This window comes from Halichoerus grypus, chromosome 15, assembly GCF_964656455.1.
Source record: "Halichoerus grypus chromosome 15, mHalGry1.hap1.1, whole genome shotgun sequence".
Classification (NCBI taxonomy): domain Eukaryota; kingdom Metazoa; phylum Chordata; class Mammalia; order Carnivora; family Phocidae; genus Halichoerus; species Halichoerus grypus.
This window is the reverse complement of record NC_135726.1, coordinates 149,945-174,437: the sequence shown is the minus strand read 5'-3', so window position 1 is coordinate 174,437 and position 24,493 is coordinate 149,945. Positions and strand designations below refer to the sequence as shown.

Sequence of the window (24,493 nt, the reverse complement as noted above, 5' to 3'; positions counted from 1 at the left end):
GAAAGGATAAAGATTTGCTCCTAGTCACACAGCCAGCAATGGGAAAGCTAATATTTGTGCAGCAACCTCCATGGGCAGCTGCTCCTGGGAGGTGAGCGTTGTTGTCATTGTTTTAATTACACAGGTGAGGAAGTGGGCCAGGGAATAGGTTCAGGCCCACGTTCCTAATAGTGGGAAACCAGGGTTCTACTCCACACAGGAATACTTGGAAATAAAAATAAAAACCCATGTTGGGACAGCTAGGCTGAGCTGCAAGGGGCCCACATAAATCTTGAAGGTGAAGTCGGAAGGGTGTTTCCACGTTCTTGTGGAGCTTGCCTCCCGCTGACCCCAGGTACTGAAAGCCGTGCAGTCACCCCATTGAATCAAGCCCTATCTCTACCTCACCTAAGTTAGATTGTGACCAACGGAGCTTTCTCTAGAGCTGTTTACAACCAAACTCCTTACTGAGGGCCATGCCTTTGGTGGTACAGGGAGAGATTTCATGATTGGGTTGGGCCTGATGTTACATCTCTCAGCGGCACATGGCTGCTCTCCTGTGGAAGCACAAAGGAGGGAGCAGCTCCAGGCTGAGACTCCCCAAGTTTTCATCCACAGTGGAGGGAAGAAACCTGCATAAATTGGTCACATTGCTTCAGGGGTGACACAAAATCTATTTAACTAGCCTGGCCTTGGACAATAGCATGGACAAGAGAGTGGTGTCCTGGAGGTTCCCCTGGGGGCTGAGCATAGCCCTTTAATAACAGGATTACGGCAAGTAGGGAGGGTAAATTCTAGGGGACTCCAGGGGAGTGGCTGGAGCAGGTGGTGCACGTCCGGGACTAGAGACAGCAGCTAATGGACTAGAGACAGCCAACGTGAAGTACTGCAAGATCCTGACGACCAGTACAGGCCGACCAGCCACGCACACGTGAGTGCACACACCCTCTCCCTCTGTGTGTCTCTGGAGACCCAATTCCCAATCTGAGAGAGGAACATTCAGACTTAAGAGGAAGGCAGGATGGGGTGGAACTCAAGGGTCAAGGGAGAGGGATCCCAGAGGCCATGACCCATTCTGTCCCTGTCTCCCTTTCTTGGTCCTTGCCAGTGGCCTTCCTCATTTGAACCTTGGAACCACAGACCTGCATGCAAATCCAGGTTCTACCTGGGCCAGTTACTCTCTGAATCCCAGTTTCTTTACTTGTAAACGGTGGGGATACCTATTCCCAGGATGTAAGAATTTGGTATAGTGCCATCGCCACACTCAAGGCTGCCGTCTCCTCTCTTCCAACACACTCACACCATTTCCTCTTGCTCCTGTATTTGGCCCTCTGCAGTGCAGGGGTTCTCAATCTTGCCTGCACATTTTAATCCCCTGAAGAGCTCTTAATATCAATGCCTGACCCCACCTCGGAATTGCTAGGGATGGGTCCTTGATATTTATTGTAAAAATCTCCCCAGGAGGTTAAAACACAGTAAGGGATTCCCGTACCTAGACGAATAGGAGAATCGCCTGGGACCCATTAACGACAACAAAAGGCAAACGCCCAGGACAGCCCCTAAGATTCGGTTTCAGTCTACCCCGGGGAGGAAGAGGTCCAGAAATCTGCAGCTTTGGGAAGCTCCTCGGTTTGGATGTGTTTACTTTTAATAAGGAGGGAAATGTCCCGCCTGCAGCCGCGGAGGCGGACCGAGAGCACTCACCTGCCCGCCAGGTCGCCCAGCTGTCTATCACCTGTGCACCACCACAGGTGGAACGCCACGAGGCAGTGCGCCCACCTGCGCGCTCGCCCTCCTCACCTAGCCCCACCTGCAGGTTCCTCCCGCCCGGCGAGCCCGCACTCGGAGAGCAGGGTCTAGGTTCCGTAGACGGCTCGGAGCCCGTGTAGCCCCCGCCCCAGCCCGACAGCGGTCGCGGACACGCCTCCGGAAGACCCGGAGACACCCAGCGCCGGTACCGCGAGAGAGACCGCCGCACGGAGGCGCCCAACTCGCGCGAGAACTGGCCTGGACGCGCCCGCACCTTCTTTAATGCCCCTGTTGACGGAGAGGAAGTTCCGGAGAACCTCAGCGCGCAGACGCGACACGCCAGCCTCGCGCCAGCGCGCCCTAAATGCGCAGGCGCGCCGGCTGTTCTCTTTTCTGCTCTTCCTTCTCCCGGTCTCCAGACGTCAGCGGCCGTTGGGTCCTATGTCGCGCCGGGCCCTCCGGAGGCTGAGGGGGGAACAGCGCGGCCAGGAGCCCCTCGCGCCCGGCGCCCTGCAGTTTGTCCTCCACGATGACGATGATGCGGAAGAAGAAGGTTCAAAGCGGGGTCCAGGTGGCCGGCGCCCCCGAGGCGCAGGGAAGGAGGGTGTCTGCGTCAACAACCGGTTCGAGCTGGTGAGGAACGGGGCTGCCTGGGGTGGGGGCGGTGGGAGGGGGCAGTGGGGGGCGGGTCCGTGACGTCACGGGGCGGGGCGACACGTGGTCTGGGCTGCAGCGGGGGCGGTGCTAAGGAGGTGGGTGAGGCGGGCTATGTGGTGGGCGTGGCTACGTCGGGTTTGGGCTGCGGCGAGGAGGCAAGGCAATTGCGGTCTGAGCTGCGGCGGAGTGGGCGTGAGCGTGACGTCGAGGGGCGGGTCCGCCGCCCAGTGGGCGGGGCTTCGCGTCTCAGGATCTGGGGGCTCTTGGCATTGTTTCAGGGTTGAGCATTGCCTACGCCAGGCCCTCGCAGGGCCATTGCAGACAGTCTTGTCAACTCCTCAGAGCGCAGGACTTGGTGTTTTGCTCATCGCTGGGTCCCCCGCAGCACGTGTCTGGCGCAGAAATAACACGATGGATGCGAACTGAGGGAGTAAACGCCCACCGGGGTTTCTTTAGCTGGCTTCAGTCAGTACTTTTGCTTGTGCGTCTTATTCTCGCTTCTCGGACCTCCCTGTGCGGGCAGGTGACTGTCCGCTGTGCTCACCTTGGATCCCCTCCACGGTGTGCCCGAGTGGTTGAACACACAGCAGTAGGTCTGAAGATGATGGGGAAACCAGTGACCTTTTGTAAGCGCTTTCTTGGTCTTGCAATGGCTCCCATCTTTGCGTAAACTTGGCAAGTTGGGGGCCCATCATTAGATGGTGGGGAATGTGGGCTTCCCTTCTGGGAGTTGGGTAATTGACCTTCCCTCTGAAGGCGAGCGAGCCTCAGCTGTAGCCTGTGGTGGAGGTGGGACCAAGTCCTTTCTTGAGATTCTCCATAGTCTCCTTCCACCTGTTCTCATTCTGAGACCAGAAGTAACTCCCTCCCCTCTGCCCTGTTTCTTGTCATTTCTTTCAAATTTATTATAAACAGTTTCAAACATGTACAAAAACAAGAGTAGTATTAACTTCCCTGTGCTCATCTCCCAGCTCCCACAGTTGGACTCACAGCACTTTGTCTCCACACTTTTCTGTCACATCACGTGTCCTTAAATTTGCCATTTTTCTGACTTCTTTCAAAACACTGAAGTCTTCTTTCCCATCTCACTTGTTCACAGGCTGAAACCAATTTGTGCTGTAGTCAGCCATCTCCATGGACGTTTGAGCAGCTTGTGCTTTCTCTTTCCCATATTCCCCAGATTTAGTCTTTAACACCAGTAGCTTTTCTTTGGAGGACATTTACACATTCCAGGCACTGCTGCTGTGTCATGGGATTCTCGTAGTCTGGAAAGGAGGTCATATTGTCCCCCTTGTGCAAATGAGGTAGTAAGTGACACCTGCAGAGTAAATCTAGGCTTTCTGACTTAAAACTTGTATTCTCAACCACCTCATGGTAATTGTCTCTGAAGCAAGTTAATGTTTCTGCTGAAGAAGAAAGGAGGGTAAATGGACGGGGGGCAGAATGTTTGGGAGAAATGGAAAAAGTGGCAGGTGCTTATGTGTGAAGGGAGAGGAGGAATACTGATGTGGACCTCCCTGTGAGATCACGTCAGAGGGACTCAGGCTGTACCTGCTCAGGACTCTGTCTGTGTGTCCCCCTTCCGCTTTCTTTCATTTTTTTTTTTTTTAAGATTTTATTTATTTATTTGAAAGAGACACAGCGAGAAAGGGAACATAAGCAGGGGGAGTGGGAGAGGGAGAAGCAGGCTTCCCGCCGAGCAGGGAGCCCAACGCGGGGCTCGATCCAGGACCCTGGGATCATGACCTGAGCCAAAGGCAGGCGCTTAACGACTGAGCCACCCAGGCGCCCCACCCCCACCCCCTTCTGCTTTCCGATGTTGCTATCACCAGCTCCAATGTCCTTCCCAGTCTTGGGATTCATGGATCCAGCTCAACATCTGTCTCCTCTTACACCTTTCACAGACATCTCAAACCCAGTGTGTTAACTGCCCTTTCTGCCTCCTCCAGCCTTCTCTGTCTCTGTGGAGGGCATCTCCATTTTTCCTCTTGTCCACACCAGCAACGTGAAGGCGTTCTGATCTCTCTCTCACCATACACTCAGACCATTGGGAAGTCCTATGGCAGCTCCAGGTGCAGCACCTGGGGGGGGTGACCATTGCCTGTGGCCTGGATCATCATCATCCTTCTACCCGGTCCTGCTTCTACTCTTGTTCCTTTGCAGTCTGTCTGATCACAGAAGCCACAGTGACCCTGTTAGGCTCGTGTCTGACCTCAGCCCTCCTTTCTTTGCAACCCCCCAATGGCTCCAGGCTGGCCCAGTTCACCCCATGAGCTCTCCTACCTCATTTCTTTATAATCTTGTTTGCTGTGCTCTAGCCACAATCTGTCCCCTTTGCCGTCTCCTCTGCCTTTAACGCCTTTTATTCAGGTGTCATAATGACTCACTCCTTCCTCAGGTTTTGCTCAGATGTCACTTTCTCAGTCTTGCCTACCCTTCCTACCTGCTTTTAAAAGTACACTTACCCAGGGCGCCTGGGTGGCTGGGTTGATTAAGCATCCAACTTGTGATTTCGGCTCAGGTCCTGATCTCAGGGTTGTGAGATCAAGCCCCGCATCCTTGGACTCTGCGCTCTGCAGGGAGTCAGCTTGAGGATTTTCTCTCTCCCTCTGCCCCTCCCCTGCACTCACTCTCTCTAAAATAAATAAATCTTAGGGGCGCCTGGGTGGCTCAGTCGTTAAGGGTCTGCCTTCGGCTCAGGTCATGATCCCAGGGTCCTGGGATGGAATTCTGCATTGGGTTCCCTGCTCTGCGGGAAGCCTGCTTCTCCTTCTCCCTCTGCGCGCACACTCTCTCTCTCTCTCAAAATCTTAAAAAAAAAAAAAAAAAAAAAAGTACAGTTACCTCCACACTCCCATGTCTCTTCTTTCTTATTTTTCCCTGGCTATTAACACAGAGCATACCATACAAATTACCTGTTGTTTTTTTTAAATTTGGTGTTTCTTTGTTTCCCTGCTGAAGTATAAGCTTTGTGGGAACAGACTGTGCCGTTCCCAGCGTGTCCTCACCACCCTGTGTCTGGCACCCAGGTATGCAGAAAAGTTACTGCATGAGTCAGCATTTCCTCTAAGAGGACCAGCAGGTATTGTCTCCGGCCAGAATGTACGCGTACAGGCTTGGGAGTCAGAAGGACCTAGGTTTGAATCCTGGCTCCACCTCTTCAAAGCTGTGAGAATGTAGGCTAGATATCTAACACAAACTTCAGTTTTCCTGTTTCTTAGGGATGATCTTACTTTACTTCATGGGGTTGTCATGCGTGATATATGAATTAACATGTGCAGCCTTTAGCCCAAGCTAGGCATATAGTGAACACGCTGCCAATGCAGATATTAAATGACAGTGGAAACCAAGTGAAGGGTGCAGTAGAACTTAAGTAGAAACGTGACCCTAAGTGGTTTACTTAGAGGCATTTCCAGGGGGGCGCCTGGGTGGCTCAGTTGGTTAAGCGACTGCCTTCGGCTCAGGTCATGATCCTGGAGTCCCTGGATCGAGTCCCGCATCGGGCTCCCTGCTCGGCAGGGAGTCTGCTTCTCCCTCTGACCCTCCCCCTCTCATGTGCTTGCTCTCTCTCATTCTCTCTCTCTCAAATAAATAAATAAAAAATCTTTAAAAAAAAAAAGAGGCATTTCCAGGGGCCAGCAGTGTTCTCTGAGCAGAGGAAAGCAGAGCAGAGAGACACTGTCCTTTGTTAGTGTATGAATTTGTCCTTATGACTGGCTCTTGGGTGAGGTGGTTTTTTTTTTTTGGCTTTAGATTAGAAATCGTTTTTCTACTTCAGAGTAGCTTTTAAAAACTAACTTTATTGAAGCGTAATATATATTTGATAAATTCACCCGTTTCAAATGTATGGTTCAAGGTTTGCAGCATAACATACCGTGCAGTGGTTGGGGATGATGTAGATAGGACTCAGTGTTTTCGGGGTCAAGGACGACTTCGACAGTCTGCTAAAAACCACACAAACTTTTAAAGACGATCAGACTTGATAGCATTGAGGAATGTTCCCTTTAAGTGAGGAAGATCAATATTTCACAAAGAATTACATTTAGCCTTTGAACAACACTGGGGCTAGGGGCCCTAAACCCCATGCGGTTGAAAATCTGCCTATAACTTTTTATTCCCCCAAAATTTAACTGCTAAAAGCTTATTATTTGCTGGAAGCCTTATTGATAACAAAGAAGTTACATTATATGTATTACATACTATATTCTTAAAGTAAGCTGGAGAAAAGAAAATGTTATTAAATAACCACAACCTGAGCTGAAGGCAGATGCTTAACCAACTGAGCCACCCAGGCGCCCTTCAAATAAATAAATCTTAAGGAAAAACAAAAGAGTAAATTGGCACCCAGCTTCACTAGAAGCATTGGAGGTACCATTTGTTTGAATGCTGAAGTATGGGTGCCAATTCCCCCATGGATCCCCATTGTTTATAGGAAATGTCCCAGGAGGCCTCATTCCAGTTTTCTTTCTTTGCTCCCAAATCTAAACCAACCAGACCACACCCAGGCCCCTGGCTTTACAAAGCTGCCACTCAAAAGACGGTGTCCACAATAGGAATTGCCATAGTATTGGGTGATGTTGGACAGACGCTATTTTGGTAGAGTTCTAGCATTTTCAAGTCAGGTATGGATTTATAGACAGATAAGCATGATATACTCCTAAATTCTATCCTTGCCACATGGAAATCTCCATTGGTAAAGAAAGCAAGCAAAACCAAAGGATACAAAAACTTGTTCCTGCTTTCTCTTCTTTGATACTTTCCCAACTGAGACAGTAGATCCAGAAAGAATCAATGAAAACTGACCAGGTACAGTATGATCTCAGTTTTGTGTGTGTGTTTTGTTTTTTTTTTAAGATTTATTTATTTATTTATTTATTTGTCAGAGAGAGAGAGAGAGAGATCATGAGCAGGGAGAGTGGAGAGGGAGAAGACTTCCCCACTGAGCAGGGATCCCGACGTGAGACTTGATCCCAGGACCCTGGGATTGTGACCTGAGCCGAAGGCAGACGCTTAACCGACTGAACCACCTAGGCGCCCCTTGATCTCAGTTTTAAAAAAATAAAAGTTATCTCAGGGTTGTGGGGGGTAAAGTAGATCTTATTTTTATTTTGTTTAATGTCCTAAATTGTCAGATGTCCTAAATTGAAGACTGTTTTACTTATTTTTGGACCTCAGTGCACTAGATGGGGTCCATCCCATCTGGTTGATGAAACGTGGTTGTTATTGGTCCAGTAGTTATTAGTGTTGACCTCTTTTGTTTATTCATTGACTTGCTGAAGGGCCAGAACTTCTCCAATGACTTGTACCGACCCTGCCCCCGTCTTGCCTCCAGAGTGTGAGTGTGCTCGCGTGCGCATGCACGTGCACAGTTCATTCCTTTTCACTGCTATGTAAGGTTCTGTTGGGGAGCTACTTTTATTATCAGGGAAGAGTTTCTAGCTAAGTCAGTCCTTAGGTACCTTTTCTTCCCCTAGCTCCTTGTCCTGTCAGCTACTGTAGATGAGTTGAGCTAGAACTCCCAGTAGGAGGAAAGAACATTAATGCATTGGCTGAACAAATGTATTTACAAATCTTTGCCCTAGGGTGGTGTTCAGTAAGGGAGATGGGTTGTAATGTTTGGGGATTCTTCATTATGTCAGCTCTGAAGACAGAGACACATGGAGCCACCCCGGGCCCCAGAATTCTCGGGGGTTCCTTGACGAAAATGACCCTGAACCAGAGCTTGTTGAGAAGGTGAGCACTACGGCTCTGCCAGGCACATGGATGTAGGTGTTTCTTCCCCCTGCGACCTCCGAGTGACCCTGAATATGTCTCCTCGCCCCAGCTCTGCCCTGCTCTCCACTCTGACACAGCTCAGTATCACCATTTACTCCGTGACCGGGTTGCCTGGAACACCCTTGTTCTCTCCCATCTGTTTTTCCAGATAAACATTGAAGACCTTGAGGAGGGACCTGTGCTGAATGGGGAGAGACCCGATTGTCTGCTCACAGACGCTGTGGTGTCAGGGAACAAAAGGAGGTCCCAGAGTGGAGATGCAGAAAGCAAGAAAGCTGGAGAAGTGGCTGACAAGGCAGCGCCCCCAGAGCAGGTATGGGGACCAGCCACACACACTCTCTGCTGTAATTTTCTGCAGTTGCAGCTGCCCCACCATTTCCTTGGGGCCCCTGATAAGATTTGCATGAAATCCTCAAGACTAGTTGTGGGCATCAAGGGGGGCACATACAGGGTCCCCTAGACGAGTTTCCCTGGCACCAGACTCGCCTTCACACTTTGGGAGAGTCTGTTTCTACTTTGCAACATGTGTGTTCTCTGTGACTGTGTGTCTGGAGCTCTGGTCAGGTGGACAGGGCCCTGGGTGGCCATGCCTTGAGGAAATGCGTAGATCAAGTTAGCGTTGGGGTGTGGCTGTTGTACATGGCACAGGGGAGGGTCTCTAAGGAGATCTTTTGCTTGTTTATGCAGCAAGTGCTTACTGCGAGCTTGCTGGGTTCTGGGGACAACTCTGCCTTCCGGGGACCTCTAGTTGAAAGGGGGACAGAAACGGATGGACAAGTGCAGCTGGAGAGACCTGACTCACGGCTTAGAGTGGGACACCCGCCCGAGCTTGGGGTGGCGGGGGGCTCTACACTGCAGGGAAGGAGGTGGCCAGTTGAAGGCACCAGAGGTATTCCGGCAGAGGCACCAAGGGCGTGTGTGTGTGCGGGGGGAGGGGGCATGCAGTGCAGGGGCCCAGGTCTCCAGGGTAGCTAAGTGTGGCAGGGAGGGTGGTTGGCAAAGTGAAAGACGAAAGAAGAGGGCAGGTGGATGTATGGTTCAGACCCTGTGAGCCTCTTGAGGTCCTGGGAAACCCTGAGTCCTCTCAAGAAGGAATAGGGGAGAAAGTTGGACGTAGGCCCAGAGTTGCAGGTCAGTGGGAGGTATGTGTTGGAGAAGTAGTTCACAGGACATTCGGGGTGGGAGGGAGGGGATGCCAAGCCTGTGTTCCCATATCCCTCTGCAGCTTGCTGCTTTAATTCTCAGATATTAAGATTTTATTGTTTCTTTCCATTGACTAAAATGTGCTTCTTTTGTTAGTCTAATATAAGTGGCAAACTCCGAAAGAAGAAAAAGAAACAGAAAAATAAGAAAAATTCTACAGGAGAAATTTTGGTATGTGCATCTGGCTGTTTCTCAAGGTGGTGTTAGAAGCAATTCATTTTTATTTCATATTTTGATTCCTTCCTGTTAGGAATATAATTCAGAGGTCAGTGAAAGTCACTAACCAAATTTTGCTTATGTTAGTTCACTTTGTTCCTTGAGGGTTAGACCTCATTCTGTGCTTTTCATTTCCTGGCCACCATCTGAAGTGACGTTCTCTGGCTGGCAGAGTTCCTTCTAGTCTGTTGCCCCCGTGCCCTGACCTTTTTCTAGTGCTGATGGACTGATAGGATGGTGAGGTGTAATCCTCTAGGAGCAGTCTGTTGTGAGAACATCTGTTTCATTCATTCTTCACCGTCTGATTCTGTGTCTCCTGAAGAGGTCGTAGCTTTTTTTTGTCTCAAGTCCTACCTGAAGAGGTGGGAACACCTGTAGGACGAGCAGTCAGGTTTGTGACTGAGTTATTTCAAGGGTCCTTCTGGTTCTGTGATCCTGCCAATTCTGAGCTTCCTCTAATGAAGCATCTCTCCTTTTTTCTAAATATATGTGCTGTAGACAGTATTTGGATTATACTGTTTTCCAGAAAGTAAACACAATATAATGCTGGTTCCTTATAAAAATCATTTTGTTATTGATTGTTACGATGTTTAAAATAAAGTTAGTGTTCTGTTGTTTTTAGGAACATGGGCTGGAAGATATCGATCGCATCTTGGAGAGGATTGAGGACAGCAGTGGTTTCAACCGCCCCGGGCCGCCTCCCCTGAGCTCCAAGAAGCACGTCCTGTATGTGGAACACAGGTACAGCTCCTCTCCTTCCTGCTGAGACACAGACTCCCTGAGAAGGAAAAATAACATTTAAAAAAGAAGAAAACTTCCTGTATTTAAAAGCAATGTAGGTTTATTGCCAAACATTTAGGCAGTAGGAGCAATGAGAAAGAAGGAAAGGGGAAAACTTCTGTTTCCAAGGACCCATCCTTAACTTTATAAATCTGGGAATGTTTTTTCTTAAACGGTGTTGAAGTAAGATGTCGTTCTGTGATAAATTATTCCTCTCTTGTTCTAGTAGATGCCTAATGAAACCCTGTCCCTACTAAAGAGACTGTTGCCTGTGTTCAAAAAGCCATCTTTATTCCTGAGTCAGTGAGCCCACTTTGATCTAGTCTGTAGATCTGAGGCTGCTCGGGCTCGGCCCCAGTACTGGCCGCCTCTGTTTCCGGTCAGCATGGTTTCGAAGAATGCAGGCCTGCCAGTTGTCTTTCATGTCAGAATAGCTGTTCTCCCTGCTGGGTTTTACGTGACCTTTCAGAATTCCCAGAATCGGGGACACCTGGGTGGCTCGGTTGGTTAAGTGTCTGCCTTCGGCTCAGGTCATGATCCCAGGGTCCTGGGATCGAGTCCCACATCGGGCTCCCTACTCAGTGGGGAGCCTGCTTCTCCCTCTACCTCTGCTTATGCTCTCTCTGTCAAATAAAATCTTAAAAAAAAAAAAAAAAAAAAGAATTCCCAGAATCGTTGTGGAAGAACTCAATTTCGTTTTTCTTCGTAAAATTTTCAATTCTCTAGACACTTGAATCCAGACACAGAACTGAAAAGGTATTTTGGTGCTCGAGCTGTCCTGGGGGAACAAAGGTAAGCTCAACACTGGCTGTGTTCTCAGAAAAGGGAGGGAGTATTCTCAAGGCCTCTAAACCCTTGGGGGAGGGGTAGGTAAAGCACCTTGCAAACGGAAAGCCTTAGGATTTCGGGTTCTGAGGAACCTGAAGGGTCGGAGAGAAGTTGATGTTTGACCTTTTCGGTAACAGTTGGGCTCCATCCCTCCCACTGCCTTAGCTAGCACGTGAGTCACAATTTTACAAAGATTCTGGAGGTCCTAAAATTTTGAGCTTCTAGCCCTGAAATCTTGGCCAGGTTAATTTTTGTTTCTCAGTCAGCAGCAAAACCAACATGGGGTTTAGATTCTGAGGTAAGTTTGATCTTTGTTAATGTAACAGTTCTTAGTGGTTGACGAGCTGTGGTAGATGCAGTGGGAAATGTTCTGTGCATGAGGGTCTGTTTGCAGGACTTTGTGGAGGAGGTGTGGGTGTTCAGCTTTCCGGATGCCCAGCACCGAGTCCACTTCTGACCGGGACCCTGGATGCTCAGCACTGCCTGGTCCCTGGAACCGCAGGGATAGCCCAGCCCCGCAGTGAGCTGTCCATACCGAACATACAGACTTCGGGCAGGTGGGCGGACACTCGCAGAGCAGTGGGAGGCTGGCCATGCCCGACGTGTCTGTCACTGCAGGCTGTCAGAGAAAGAGCCGTGCACACGCCCTCTGCAGATTCTGAAGTGGCCACCAGAGAGGACAACCAGAAACACATCGAGTCTGTCTTTGGGCAGAATAAGGAATGAGGGAGACGAGAGAACCAGAGCTTCTCAGGGAAGCCTTTGGTGGGACTTAGGATATTAAATCGGTATTCTAGAAGCACACTGCTACTATAAAGACAATAAACGTAATCACTGCGAACTATGATTTGCCGAAACAAGACTAGGCAGAAGTGTGAAGAAACGGCAAAGATGAACCAAGCAGAGGCAAACCAGTGGGGCTACGGTGGGGAGATACAACGTTCAGCCTAGGACAGTCCATGTGACAAAGAGGAACATCTTGAAGTGAAAATGTTTTTCATCAATATTCCAAAAGAAAACAAAATCAGAAACCCTTGTGTCCTGAATAACTTAACACCCAAGATAAAACCAAAAACCATTAGCAAATAACAACAAAAAGTGCTCCATGTACACATTAGACAGAATCTAAAACTCCTAACTCTACCATAGGTCAGAGAAGGAAGAAACACTCAGAGAGCAGGTGACCTAAGGTACGTGGAGCTGATGCAACATGGGAATAGCCACCGCTGGGTAATTTCACTAGAAATGGCCACACAGATGCAGGGGGACTGCAGCCAACAGAGAAGCCGACACTTGTCCCCTGGGGCAAGTGCATTCCCCTCGTACACCAGGGTGCGGAAAATGGTGCCTAGAACCCAGCCATGCAGAACCAGGTGGTGTGGCACTCCCGCAGAGTTCTGTGGTCCTGGGGGACAAGATGTGTGTGCACAGGGGGCCCAGATGGGTGCAGGGAGCTCTCCTGAATTATTACCTTGGAGGTGGGTGCCAAAGGAGACAATTCTAATTCCAAATTGCTTCATTTTTTTTTTTTTTTTGAAAGATTTTATTTGAGAAAAGCAGAGAGAGAGAACACGAGAGCATGTGCCTGCAGGGGGGAGGGGCAGAGGGAGAGGGAGGGACAAGCAGACTCCCCCGCTGAGTGCAGAGCCCAAGATCATGACCCGAGCTGAAAATAAGAATCAGATGTCCAAGCGACTGAGCCACCCAGGTGCCCCTTGTCTCAATTTTTTTATAACAAGCATTTAATTCTACATTTAGAAAAAAATATATACGTGAAAAGACAAAGCTTCTGCTGGTGTGGGTGCTCCCGGTCAGAAGTGGACTTGGTGCTGGGCATCCGGAAAGCTGAACAGCCACACCTCCTCCACAAAGTCCTGCAAACAGACCCTCATGCACAGAACATTTCCCACTGCATCTACCACAGCTCGTCAACCACTAAGAACTGTTACATTAACAAAGATCAGAGTTATCCCAGAATCTAAACCTCATGTTGGTTTTGCTGCTGACTGAGAAACAAAAATTAACCTGGCCAAGATTTCAGGGCTAGAAGCTCAAAATTTCAGAGTTAATGAGAAATTTTCTTCAGATTTTGACCATGCTTTTCAGGTACCTTGTTTTTTCCTCCTGCAGTTTTGCCCTCTTGTTGGGAGAAGAAACATGCTCTTTTATCCTTTTCCTAATACAGGCCAGATTCTTATTCAAGTTTTTTTTCTTAATGAAGTGGTTCAGATTATCAAGAAAGTATAGAGCAGAATGTCCACATGCCCACATGGCCATTACTCAGCTTAAGAAAGAAAGCATTAGTGATAGCGCAGTAACCCCTCTCTACAGCCACGGCTTCAAGGGGGCGGCCTGGCGCCTGCAGCAGAGACCCCCGGATAACGGAGGTGGAGCACGTGGCTGAGAAGAGAGGGCAGTCCACGTGCAGCGTGTCGGGAGCTGGACCTCCCTCCCCTGCTGCCCCCTGGTGCTCTCTGTCTTGCTCATTCCCACCAGAAGTGTGTTGACGTCACTGTCCTGCCACGCCAGTTCTGTTCATGGTTATCGTTTTTCCCTTTTCAAAACCTGTTGCTGCATTGGTGGCCCCTTGAGAGGGGAGGAGAGGACCCACCTCAGGACAGAGGCACCAGAGGCCATCCTCTGCCCTCTGTGCCCAGCCGGCATTGCGTTGTCCAGCCCGATGCACGGGGACGCGGCTCGCTTCCCTCCGTGGGGCACCTACAGGCTTGCTCTCCTCCGGGTCTTTATTTTTGGTGTTCAATTTTTGTTTCCTTTTTACCTTTCTTTTCTACCATTTAGCTGGACTGTAAATTTCCCGTTTTTCTTTCTTTCTCTGGTTGTTTGGTCATTTAGATGACAGTTTCCAGTTCCATCTGGCAGTGGTCCTGTTCTGTTGCTGACACGGATTGCGTCGTGTCCTGGTCATGCCTGTGCACCCTCGCCCCCGCCCTTCCCTTCCCCACGGTTTTGCTTCCATGGTGCCTGTGGGGGTCAGGCAGTGAAGGAGAAGCTGTAACCATGTCTGTTCTCCCCAGGCCGAGGCAGAGGCAGCGTGTGTACCCCAAGTGTACATGGCTGACGACCCCGAAGAGCACCTGGCCACGGTACACCAAACCAGGTGAGGGGCTGTGGGGTGTGTGAGGGCACCCTGGCCTGGTGCTGGGGGACCAAGGACCCCCTCTCCCTGCACACACCAGCTGCATGTTTTCTCAAATGGGTTTTCATGAAGCTTTTTTCTACCTTTTTCTTTTTTCCTGTGGATCCTGTATCGTAGGAAGCAATCTAGTTCATTTTCTAAGTGGGATAGTTTATATTTTGTTGCCAACTAGTAAGTCCATATAACTTAAAGAAAAACAGCAACAGTGCAGAAAGGCTTGGGGTGTGGAGCAAATGCCCCGTGTCTGAGAACCCTTGGGTCATGGGGTCCGACTGGGGCGCCCACCGTCACCGTGAAAGGAGCGTGTGACGGCCCCGCCCTGCCCCTGTCCCGTGTCCCTGTTGTCCTGGGACATTGGTGATCTGGCCACACCCATGGGAGAAGAAACCTCTTCATGGGAAAAGCGTAGACAGGATGCTGGTGTGGACCACGCCACGGGCAGTCGGCCCCAGACATCCTGGGAAAGTAGACCCTCTGATGGGGACTCCGTGGAGTGTGCACAGAGACTCCTCGCCAGGAACAGCGCGAGGGGCCTGACGCTGTACTCTCCGCAGGTCTGTCCATGCGGCTGCTGGAGTCCAAGAAGGGCCTCTCCTCCTTTGCGTTCGAGCACAGTGAGGAGTACCAGCAGACACAGCACAAATTCCTGGCTGCCGTGGAGTCCATGGAGCCCAACAACATCGTGGTGCGTGTGTCCCCCTGGAGGGTCCTCGCCCAGCCTGCATCCTCTCCTCAGTAACCCAGGCTGCCCTGGGCCTGGATCACGGGGGCTGAGGGCCCTGGCAAGGTGCTTCTAGGGGCTCGCCTCATCTTCCCAGGGCCCCTTGCTTGGGGGGAGTGGCAGAGGGTGAAGGTGGAGGTCCTGGGGCAGAGTCCCTACTCCCACCAGAGGCCTGGTCAGTGACTCAGCAGCGGTGATGAGCTTGGTTTGAGGTGAGGGTTTTGTGGATGTCACTCTTTGTGACGTTTTCCCAATGTTTCAGTGCCTGAAAGCCCTGTCTGGGGCTGGTGCCTTGCTCCCTGCTGTCCAGGAGGCACGACCTCTAGCCCTATCATCGTTCCCTCTTTGCTCATAGGTTCTGCTCCAGACCAGCCCATACCACGTTGACTCGCTTCTGCAGCTCAGCGATGCTTGTCGCTTTCAGGAGGATCAGGAGATGGCCCGAGACCTTGTGGGTAAGAGCCTCCCTGGGTACGCTGCCCTGCTGTGCCTTGGAGCACCTCTTTGGGAGGAGCGTAGGTGCTGTTTTAAAAGGTGACAGCCAGGACACAGGGGTTTGCCAGGGCTTTTTTTTTTTTTTTTTTTAAGAGAGGAAGGGCGAGAGAGAGGTAGAGGTTTAGTTCATGCCAGAGTTGTACACCCTCGTCACCACCAAATCTAGATCGTTTATGTAACTTACCAAAGAATCCCTGCCCATCACCTGACACTTCCCCACCCCACCCCAGCCCCTGGCCCACCCAATGCTCCTTCCTGTTTCTGTGCATTTGCTTGTTCCAGACATTTCCTATGAGTGAAATGCTCTGATATATGTCTTCTTGGTTGCTTTTTTTTAAGGATCTTATTTATTAGAGAGAGCATGAGTAGGGCAGAGAGAGAGGGAGAAGCAGACCCCCCACCCCGCCGAGCAGGGAGCCCGACACGGGGCTCGATCCCAGGACCCTGGGCTCATGACCTGAGCCGAAGGCAGATGCTTAACGACTAAGCCACCCAGGCACCCCGACCTGGCTTCTTTCATTTACCGTAATGTCTCCAGGGTTCACTCCTCTCCAGTCAAATGATGCTCCGTAGTGTGGATGGACCATGTTTTGTGTATCTGCCAGCACTTGGCAGACACTTGGTTGTTTCCACTCCTTGGATCATGTGACTAAGCTGCTGTGGACATGTGCATGTGGGTTTTGTGAGGACGTGTGCTGGTATCTGTCTGTCTAGAAAGTCGTGCTTCTGGGTAAAGTAGATGCAGAGAGAGGCATCAGTGATCCCCAAGGTCACATCTGTGTCATGGCACTTTCCAGAATCCTCGCTCTGCTGCCTTCTTCTTTTGAGAGCTTTCTTTGTGAGCCGTGGGGGAGGGGGTTGCAGTTGCCACACTGTGCTGGCCGTGACACCCTCCCGTGTTTATGTGGCCCTCAGAGAGAGCGCTGTACAGCATGGAGTGTGCCTTCCACCCCTTATTCAGCCTCACTAGCGGGACCTGCCGGCTGGATTACCGCAGACCTGAGAACAGGTGGGTTTCCTGGATGACAGGTGTGTCAAGGTGCATCAGAGCTGTGATGGGATGTGAGTACCTGTGTAGGTGCCGCTGGAACGGGGCAGGGGCCTGTCCCCGAGGTGTCCCACCTGCCGGCTCACACCAGAGGATCTCAGTGTGTTTACCACTTGAACGCAGGAGGGCTCAAGGACAGATGGATTGGGCTAGCCTGGGGTTACATTTGTCCTTGTTAGAAGTCAGTCTGATAAGCCACTTCATTTTCATGGGGTCTGTAGTTGTGTTTCCTCGTATATTTGGACAAAGGGATCTGCACCCCGTGAGTTTAGAATGCTCTGGAATGCTTTGTGGGCAGCCCTGTGTGCCGTTTCCTAAATCATTGAGCTGCTTGAACTCAGCCTGATCCTGTTCCCTGCATTGAGCGGTCATGACTGCGTGACACTCTCTTCTCGCAGATGCATCTCCTGCCCCAGAGCCCCACCCTGGCACCAGCCGCCACTGACGGAGGCCTTAACAGCCTCACCCACTGGATTCCTGCCCTCGGCCTGGCCTTCAGGACCCTGAGGCAGGGCGGGGAGGGGGTGTCCTCTGTCCTGGTGCCCTCTTCACCCTCTCATGGCCTCCAGCGTCCTTGGTCATCTCCAGCCTTGGGTGTTTCCGCGCCTTGGCAGTCAGCCCAGATCCCAGGACACACAGGTCCCCCCCCCCCCCCACCGCACAGATTGTCTGGTTTCATGTGTGTTCAGTTTGTCTCTCCAATTGAATTCTTCGTTCTTGGAGACACAGGTTATAAAACACTAACCTCTGCACGCACCAGCAGGGTGGTGGTCGTCGATAAAAACACTAGTCCACCAGGATGGTTGGAGTCTGCCAACCTGACGTATCCAGCAGCAGTGCTGCTTGCAGCTCCTGAGACTGCAGGGTGCGTTCAGACGTAGAGACGGTGGAGAGGTTGACTCTGTCCCCTGAGACGATAAACAGTAAACCACAAACAAGTCGGTTTCAGCTAACGGCGAAGCTTGTTTCTCTACCCGGCTAGCCACGTAACTGCAGACGACAAGCAGAGCATCACCTTCTCTGCAGACACAGGAACACTCGCCAACAGTCATGGTGCTCAGGCCACACGGGAAGTGCCAGCGCACAGAGGGTGGACTCAGTGCTGGACGAGGCCTCCAGGCAGTGTGGCTCTGGGGTTGCTGCCACTCTGATTCACCAGGAACTGTCTTGGATCTAGGAGCTTCTACCTGGCCCTCTACAAGCAGATGAGCTTCCTGGAGAAGCGTGGCTGCCCGCGCACAGCGCTGGAGTTCTGCAAGCTCATTCTGAGGTAAGCGCCCACAGCTGCCACCCGTGTGGTCTCCGCGGCCGCGAGCCCGCAGACGTCCACACCGGCCCACACTGCCCTCTCTCCCTCTGCCGCCTCCGGAAGCCTGGAGCCCGACGAGGACCCGCTGTGCATGCTGCTGCTCATCGACCACCTGGCCTTGCGGGCGCGTAACTACGAGTACCTGATCCGCCTCTTTCAGGAGTGGGAGGTGGGTGTGCATGTGCACTTCTCCTCGCCTTGCTCAGCCCAGAGTCTGTGCCCTGCTCCCTTTTTGTCTCCCCTGCTCCCTGCGATCATGTGCACACAGCTGCAGGGGTTGGGGGTGGGCCGAATGGGATGGCACCCGTGTCCCTCGAGGTGGGCTCGCACGCACCCGCGCCCTCTCACACGCACCCGTGTCCTCTCATGCACCCGCGTCCCTCGAGGTGGGCTCGCACGCGCCCGCGCCCTCTCACACGCACCTGTGTCCTCTCATGCACCCGCGTCCCTCGAGGTGGGCTCACACGCGCCCACGTCCTCTCACACGCACCCGTGTCCCTCAAGCGGGCTCACCCGCCCGTGTCCTCTCACACGCACCCGTGTCCCTCGAGTGGGCTCACACTCGCCCATGTCCTCTCACACGCATCCGTGTCCCTCGAGCGGGCTCACATGCGCCCGTGTCCTCTCACACACACCTGTGTCCCTCGAGTAGGCTCACACGCGCCCGTGTCCCTCGAGCGGGCTCGCATGGAGACATGCAGGCGGGGTCTGCCTCCAGTCTGATGTCGAGGCAGAGACTGGACACAAAAAAAGTGCATGCTCTCACTGGTGACCTTCATAGTGCTCCTGTGTAGAAGTGATGCTGTTTTAGGTATTTGGGTTAAATATAACAGTAGTAACATTCGTTTCATCTGTATTTTTAAGTCGGCTGCTGGAAAACGTGTGTTTCTGTTGGATGGTGCCCTCTTGGGGATGTGTGAACCTGACCACCTGCAGTGGGGTGGGGCTGGTGGGTGTAATTGAAAAAATGACTACATACATAAGTCATTTTGAATTCTGTCCCTTGGCTTGTTGGCCAAGGAGTCCCACCACTGGGGACCTAGTTTACACAGTTCCTGGAGCCCCCAAAATGCAGCTGCAGGGAGCACCCCTCCCCCCACAACAGGGCTGCAGAGGAACGTTTACCGAACTGTGGAGACCACAGCCCCACTTCAGTGGAGAAAACCCGGCCCATCGTGTGTTATCTGTCACGTACGCGTAGAGAAAGGCCAGGAAAGTGCTCAGCCGTGTTCGCCAATGTGATCAGGTCCCAGCAGGGGAGGGACGTTTCTCGTTGCCACCCGGGCTTTCTGAGTTTCCCACTGTGACAGAGCACGGACTGCCTGCTTCCAAAGCTGGCCGCAGCCTGAGGGTGGGCACCTGTCTATGACCCCACCTGACTCCACCTCCCCCAGGTCCTCCCCCTTTTCCGTCTCTGTCGATTCTCCACCTCCTCCCCCCGCCGGGGCCTTGTTACTTGTCTCCTGCCACGAGAAAACCCCTGGACGTGCCATGAAGTTATCTTTATGCCAAGTAGAGAGATACCAACACAACGCTTGTGCTCATCGCTAGGGCTCAGACTTCGGAGCGTCTATGAATTGTGCATCTTCTGTCTTTGCCGCGTCAAACTTCCAGACTTTGTTTCTCTGGCTCTTGCAGGCTCATCGGAACCTGTCTCAGCTCCCAAATTTCGCCTTCTCTGTGCCGTTGGCGTATTTCCTGCTGAGTCAGCAAGCAGACCTCCCCGAGCAGGAGCTCAGCTCTGCAAGGGAGCAGGCCTCTATCCTGATCCGACAGGCGCTCACCATGTTCCCTGGAGGTGGGTGCACCCTCGCAAACCCCCGCATGCACGTAAGCACAATTCAAAAGCTGAAAATGAGTCACAACTGACTTTGGTATCCAGCTGTCTTGGGGTTTTAGGATAAGTGTTTTGATATTGACTGAGAAAAATTTAGTCTCTGAAGACGGGTGTTTTCTAGAGAGAGGGACAGGAGCTGCTGGACGTTAGCAGAACCGTGCAGGAGGGACCCAGTCCACAAATCCCATTTCTCATTGAGTTGGAGAACTTAGAGACAGGGTTGTCCTGGGATTGCACAGAGGTCCTTCCACCATCCCTGTGTTCCCTGGAGTGGTGGGCTGGTGTCCACACAGAGACAGAGTCCTGTGGCTGATCTTGGTGGTGACAGGAGATCAGAGGGAGCCTGCTGCCCCATCAGGTTCCTGGTGGAGTTGGGCCCTCCTGCCACGTGCGGTTTCACAGAGGGCTGTGTGCCAGGGACAGGCCATGAGGCTCATGCACACTGTCCCCACAGCCCCCTCTCAGTGACCCCTTCACCTCCGTGAGCCTGCTGCGTCCCAGGCCAGGCAGAGGAGGCAGCCAGGATCCCCACTTCTAGGGCTCACATCCCAGGGCAAGGAGACAGGCAGTGGAATGAGCTGAAAAGGATGATGTATCAGGTGGTGCTAGGTGCTGGGGAGAAAACAGAGCAGGGGGTGTAGACAAGGATGGTGCAGGTCTGAGGAGGTGGCCAGGGCAGGATTGAGGCCTGTGTCACTGAGGATTCCCACCAGACTTGTACGTCTGAGCCTGACACGCAGGGCTGCCTGGCCAAGTCTGCGGAGAACTGACCGTTCCCCGTTGAGGTGTGTGAGGTCAGGAGGCGAGGCCCCTGGTGGGCTCTGCTGTTTGTGTGGGGTCAGGGGTGTTGGCAGCCGCGTGCTGACTGCTGGTGGTGTTTCCGTGCCGCCTGCTGCACGCGGAGCTGCCCTGCTTGCACCCATCCCTGGAAGGTCACTCAGAGACGCGGTTCCCCAGGTGACATGGCTGTGGTGAGGCCTCGGGTCCTCAGAGGGAGAGCGCTCTAACAAGTGGGCAGAGCCTGTCTCCGCTCAAGGCCCAAGCCCCACAGGCTGGCTCCCCCAGCAGCCTGCAGGTGGAATGTGTGTGAGCTCAGTGGTTAGGACGCCTTGTATGTTTGCCTGGCGGGTCGTGGGTGCGACCCCTCAGATGCACACGGGGCCGCTGGGAGGCAGGGCAGACGACCACGTCTAAGGTGGCAGAGCCCCACTGGCCTCACCCTGGTGTCACCCTGCCCTTGGGGGCCCCTCTTCCTCCTGCAGTCCTCCTGCCTCTGCTCGAGTACTGCAGCATGCGGCCCGATGCTGCTGTCGCCACTCACCGCTTCTTTGGACCGGATGCCGAGATCAGGTAAAGACAGGACAGGGCCCGCCCACGTGTGGGTCACGGGGATGCCCCTCAGAGCAGAGCCCGGGAACCATTTGCACTCAGACCCGAGGCTCATGAGGCTGGCTGTCACTGGGAGGGTCCTGCCAGGCGCTCTCTGCAGGAGACCTTGGCGGCCAGACTGTTGTCCCGCCGAGGAGGGCTGGGTCCCAGGTCCTCGTGGGGCATTGCCTCACCGCTCAGACCCAGAGCTGGCTGGTGTGAGAGCAGCTTGCGGCCCAGAGCTCAGGCCTTCCTGGTGAGAAGTGGGCGGGGTGTGGGGCCCCCTGTGCCGGCACCGGCACCTGCTGGGTGGGCTTCGTATCACACACCCCGTACACGCATGGACTGTCTTTCCCAAATGTCTCGTGAAAAATGAAGGTGAACGTGCAGCGTGGGAGCCCCGTTAGTGAACCAGCGTGGCTCTCCAGCGTCTCTGTGTGCACAGACGTACACTTTTCCTCTGTTTTACGTTTCTTTTAAAGAACTCGCACTTACTACAGCCCATCTCCAGTCGGCAGCCCCTCTGGGCAACCTCCTTGGCCCCCAGGCTGCTGGACAGGCCCCTGCACCCTCCCCAGAGGTGCCAGTGGGTGCGTGGAGTCTGTGCCCTGGCGGGCTCTGCTCACAAGCCCCCCTTTCCCACAGCCAGCCCCCTGCCCTGAGCCAGCTGGTGAGCCTCTACCTCGGAAGGTCTCACTTCCTCTGGAAGGAGCCCGCCACCATGAGCTGGCTAGAGGAGAACGTCCGCGAGGTTCTGCAGGCGGTGGACTCTGGGGACCCCACGGTGGAAGCATGTGAGAGCAGGTGGGCCTGGAGGCCAGGGGGGACAGGGCAGCGCTTGGCCTGATGGGTCCTCACGAGAACGAAGCCCATCTGCTCAGGGTGGTTGTCACAAATGTGGCCGCAGGGCCAGGGCGGGCTCCATTCCATGTGCTGTCCCTTTTCTCCCTGGGCCTAGGCGGAAGGTGCTCTACCAGCGTGCGCCCAGAAACATCCACCGCCACGTGGTCCTGTCCGAGGTCAAGGAAGCTGTTGCCGCCCTTCCCCCGGTAAGGGAGAGGGGCTGAAAATGGGAGCTTTGTCACCTGCTGGGCCCCTCCCCTCCATGCTGGGGTTTTAAGAGGTGGGGCTGTGCTCACGGCTGTCTGAGCGGCTCGGGGGGCCCTGGAGCACTGAAGTGAGAGACCCTGGCACAGGTGATGGAGCCGTTCCTTCTCTGCCGCACGTGCACCCCTGCCGTCTGAGCAGGGCAGGGTGAGCGTCCCCGCCCTTCACCCAGTTTCTTAGTCCAGTAGATGCAGCCTCGCAGCCAAGGACTGATTCTGTCAGACTGACGGACTCCTCTCGGAGAGGCCAGCCCAGGCTAGAATCAGCTGGAAGTCTGCTGGGGGCACAGCCGGGGCTCACGGCGGTTCTGTTTCCCTTTCTGAAGGACGTGACCACGCAGTCTGTGATGGGCTTTGACCCTCTGCCTCCCTTGGACACCATCTACTCCTACGTCAGACCAGAGAGGTACCTCTCCGTCTCCTGCTTTGCTCCTTTGCTTGGGTGGCTCCGAGGTCAGTGCTTACGGCTCCCTGGCGCTCCCTGCCTCCTCCAGACACGGGCCCTCGGAGGAGGGTGTGATTGGGGTCACGGGTCAGCTTTCGCTGGCCGTGTTCTTTCACTTACTTGTCTGATGTAGAAACGTTTCTGGTCGGGTTCTAGAGCAGGTGTTGGAGGTAACAGTGGGAAGCAAGAGTAACGCACCACCTCTGCCCTCGTGGAGTGTGCGGTGCGGTGGGGGACGTGTTAATTATGGAATCTAGAAATAAGTGTAAAATCAAAACCACAGTAAGCAAGTGCTGATACATAGGACTCAGAACTGAGAAAGGCCTGTGTGGCCAAGCCTGGGAGAGCTTCAGTGAGGGTGCAGCAAGCCCAAGTCTGCAGTGGATTTGTGGACTGCGTTTAGCCTTGGATTGCGGGAAAGCTGCTTTTTTCTTTCCTTCTAGCCTTTCAAGCTGAGTGACTGCCTTACCACGAGGCTGTCGGCACAACCTTGTAGATCTGGAGTGACAGACTTTCCCATTTCAGAAAACGTGTTCTTTCCAGACCTCAGTAGAGGTAGAGCCCATTATGTAGGATAAAGGAATTTTTCTAAAAGTTGGACTGCATGCTTCTAGGGAAATAGTGTCCACTTAAATTCTCAGATTGATTAAGGTGATACTTAGGCATTTGTAATGTTGGTAGGTTCAGAAAAAAAGCTGTCTTGCTGGACATTGTAGCCCTGAGGAGTGGTTGAAGGGCTGTGCCGACCCGAGGCCATCAGTCCTAAATGTCCAGTGGAGCTGGGCTCCAGCACCATGTCTTACCAGGAGGGCACTCCCCAGCACACCCTAGAACCTTCTCTTCACATGACCACTTTGTATCCCCTGCGCGGCGTTTCTCAAAAGCGAGCCGCCCGAGCCGTGGCAGGTGACCCTCCACTCTCTGCTCAGCTCAACCAGCCAGGTCCCCAAGGGCCCGCCCCCCCGGACGCCCTTCCCTGTGAGGCCTGAGCATGTGCCCCAGCTACCACGTGGGCTGTCTTCCCCCCGACCCCAGGGCAGGGTACACAGCTGCACCAGCTGACCTTCTTTCCTCTTTCAGGCTGAGTCCCGTCAGCCATGGAAACACAATTGCTCTCTTCTTCCGGTCTTTGTTGCCCAATTATACCATGGAGGTATGTGAGCATGTCTTGGCCTCTCTCTGCCACGTGGGTTCAGGCCGGGCCGTGGGGTTGTGCACGTCTAGAGGCTTTACTGGCGCCAGCAGCCAACCTGCTCAGGAGGCCGGGACATGCCCACCTGAGACCGTAGCTGCCACCTTGGCCCCTCAACTCAGCGTGGCGCCTTGACCTCCCCCTGGGGCCTGGCCTTGCTCGTCAAACGTGTTTGGGTTGAGGAGCTCCCTTTTCCCGGCAGGGTCCTGGGCAAGCTGGGTGGGGAGCGCTGGGCCTCAGGGCCCAGGACAGCCCTGCTCAGACGAGTCTCATTGCCACAGGGGGAGAGGATGGAGGACGGAGGGGCTGGGGGTCTGAACCGCAACCACGGCTTGAACAGGCTGATGCTGGCCGTCCGAGACATGATGGCCAACTTCCACTTCCACGACGTGGAGGCAGCTCGCGAGGACAGCCCCGAGGGGGACGGGGAGTGGGACTGAGCCCGCGTCCATGCCGTGCCCCAGCGCTGTACAATTATGTTCCTGATTGCTCTTCTGGTCGGAATTGGCCAGTTCCCTGGAGTAGAAATGCTGATGTGTCGTCCGCCTGCCTCCTTTGTGTCTCCTATAAATGTGAATGGGTTACGCTCTGTGCAGCGTGAGCTCTTCTTTCCCGGGGCTGGAATCTG

At 53.3% G+C, this 24,493-nt stretch overlaps 1 protein-coding gene across 2 annotated transcripts; it reads left to right on the top strand.

Moving 5' to 3' along the window:
- The first annotated feature begins 2,040 nt into the window (after window positions 1–2,040).
- On the top strand, window positions 2,041–24,454 carry TCF25 (TCF25 ribosome quality control complex subunit). 2 transcript variants are annotated; one of them, XM_036119732.2, is made up of 18 exons: window positions 2,041–2,361; window positions 8,309–8,473; window positions 9,460–9,534; window positions 10,202–10,320; window positions 11,086–11,151; window positions 14,223–14,305; window positions 14,899–15,029; window positions 15,421–15,520; window positions 16,476–16,569; window positions 17,786–17,878; window positions 17,981–18,086; window positions 19,556–19,715; window positions 21,017–21,104; window positions 21,768–21,926; window positions 22,081–22,171; window positions 22,555–22,634; window positions 23,754–23,826; window positions 24,147–24,454. In XM_036119732.2, the coding sequence occupies exons 1-18, from the start codon at window positions 2,170–2,172 to the stop codon at window positions 24,303–24,305; spliced, it is 2,034 nt and encodes a 677-aa protein (XP_035975625.2). In that variant the 5' UTR covers window positions 2,041–2,169; the 3' UTR covers window positions 24,306–24,454. The 2 variants fall into 2 exon arrangements, with proteins under 2 accessions (XP_035975625.2, XP_077919646.1); XM_078063520.1 differs by lacking the exon at window positions 24,147–24,454 and having other exon boundaries at window positions 22,555–22,681.
- Window positions 24,455–24,493: the final 39 nt, after the last annotated feature.

Coding starts and splice junctions, on each gene's coding strand:
- TCF25 (XM_036119732.2), top strand. CDS start 2,170: ATGTCGCGCCGGGCCCTCCGGAGGCTGAGGGGGGAACAGCGCGGCCAG. Junction 16,570..17,785: donor TACCGCAGACCTGAGAACAG/GTGGGTTTCCTG, acceptor TCTTGGATCTAG/GAGCTTCTACCTGGCCCTCT. Junction 21,105..21,767: donor GGACCGGATGCCGAGATCAG/GTAAAGACAGGA, acceptor CCTTTCCCACAG/CCAGCCCCCTGCCCTGAGCC.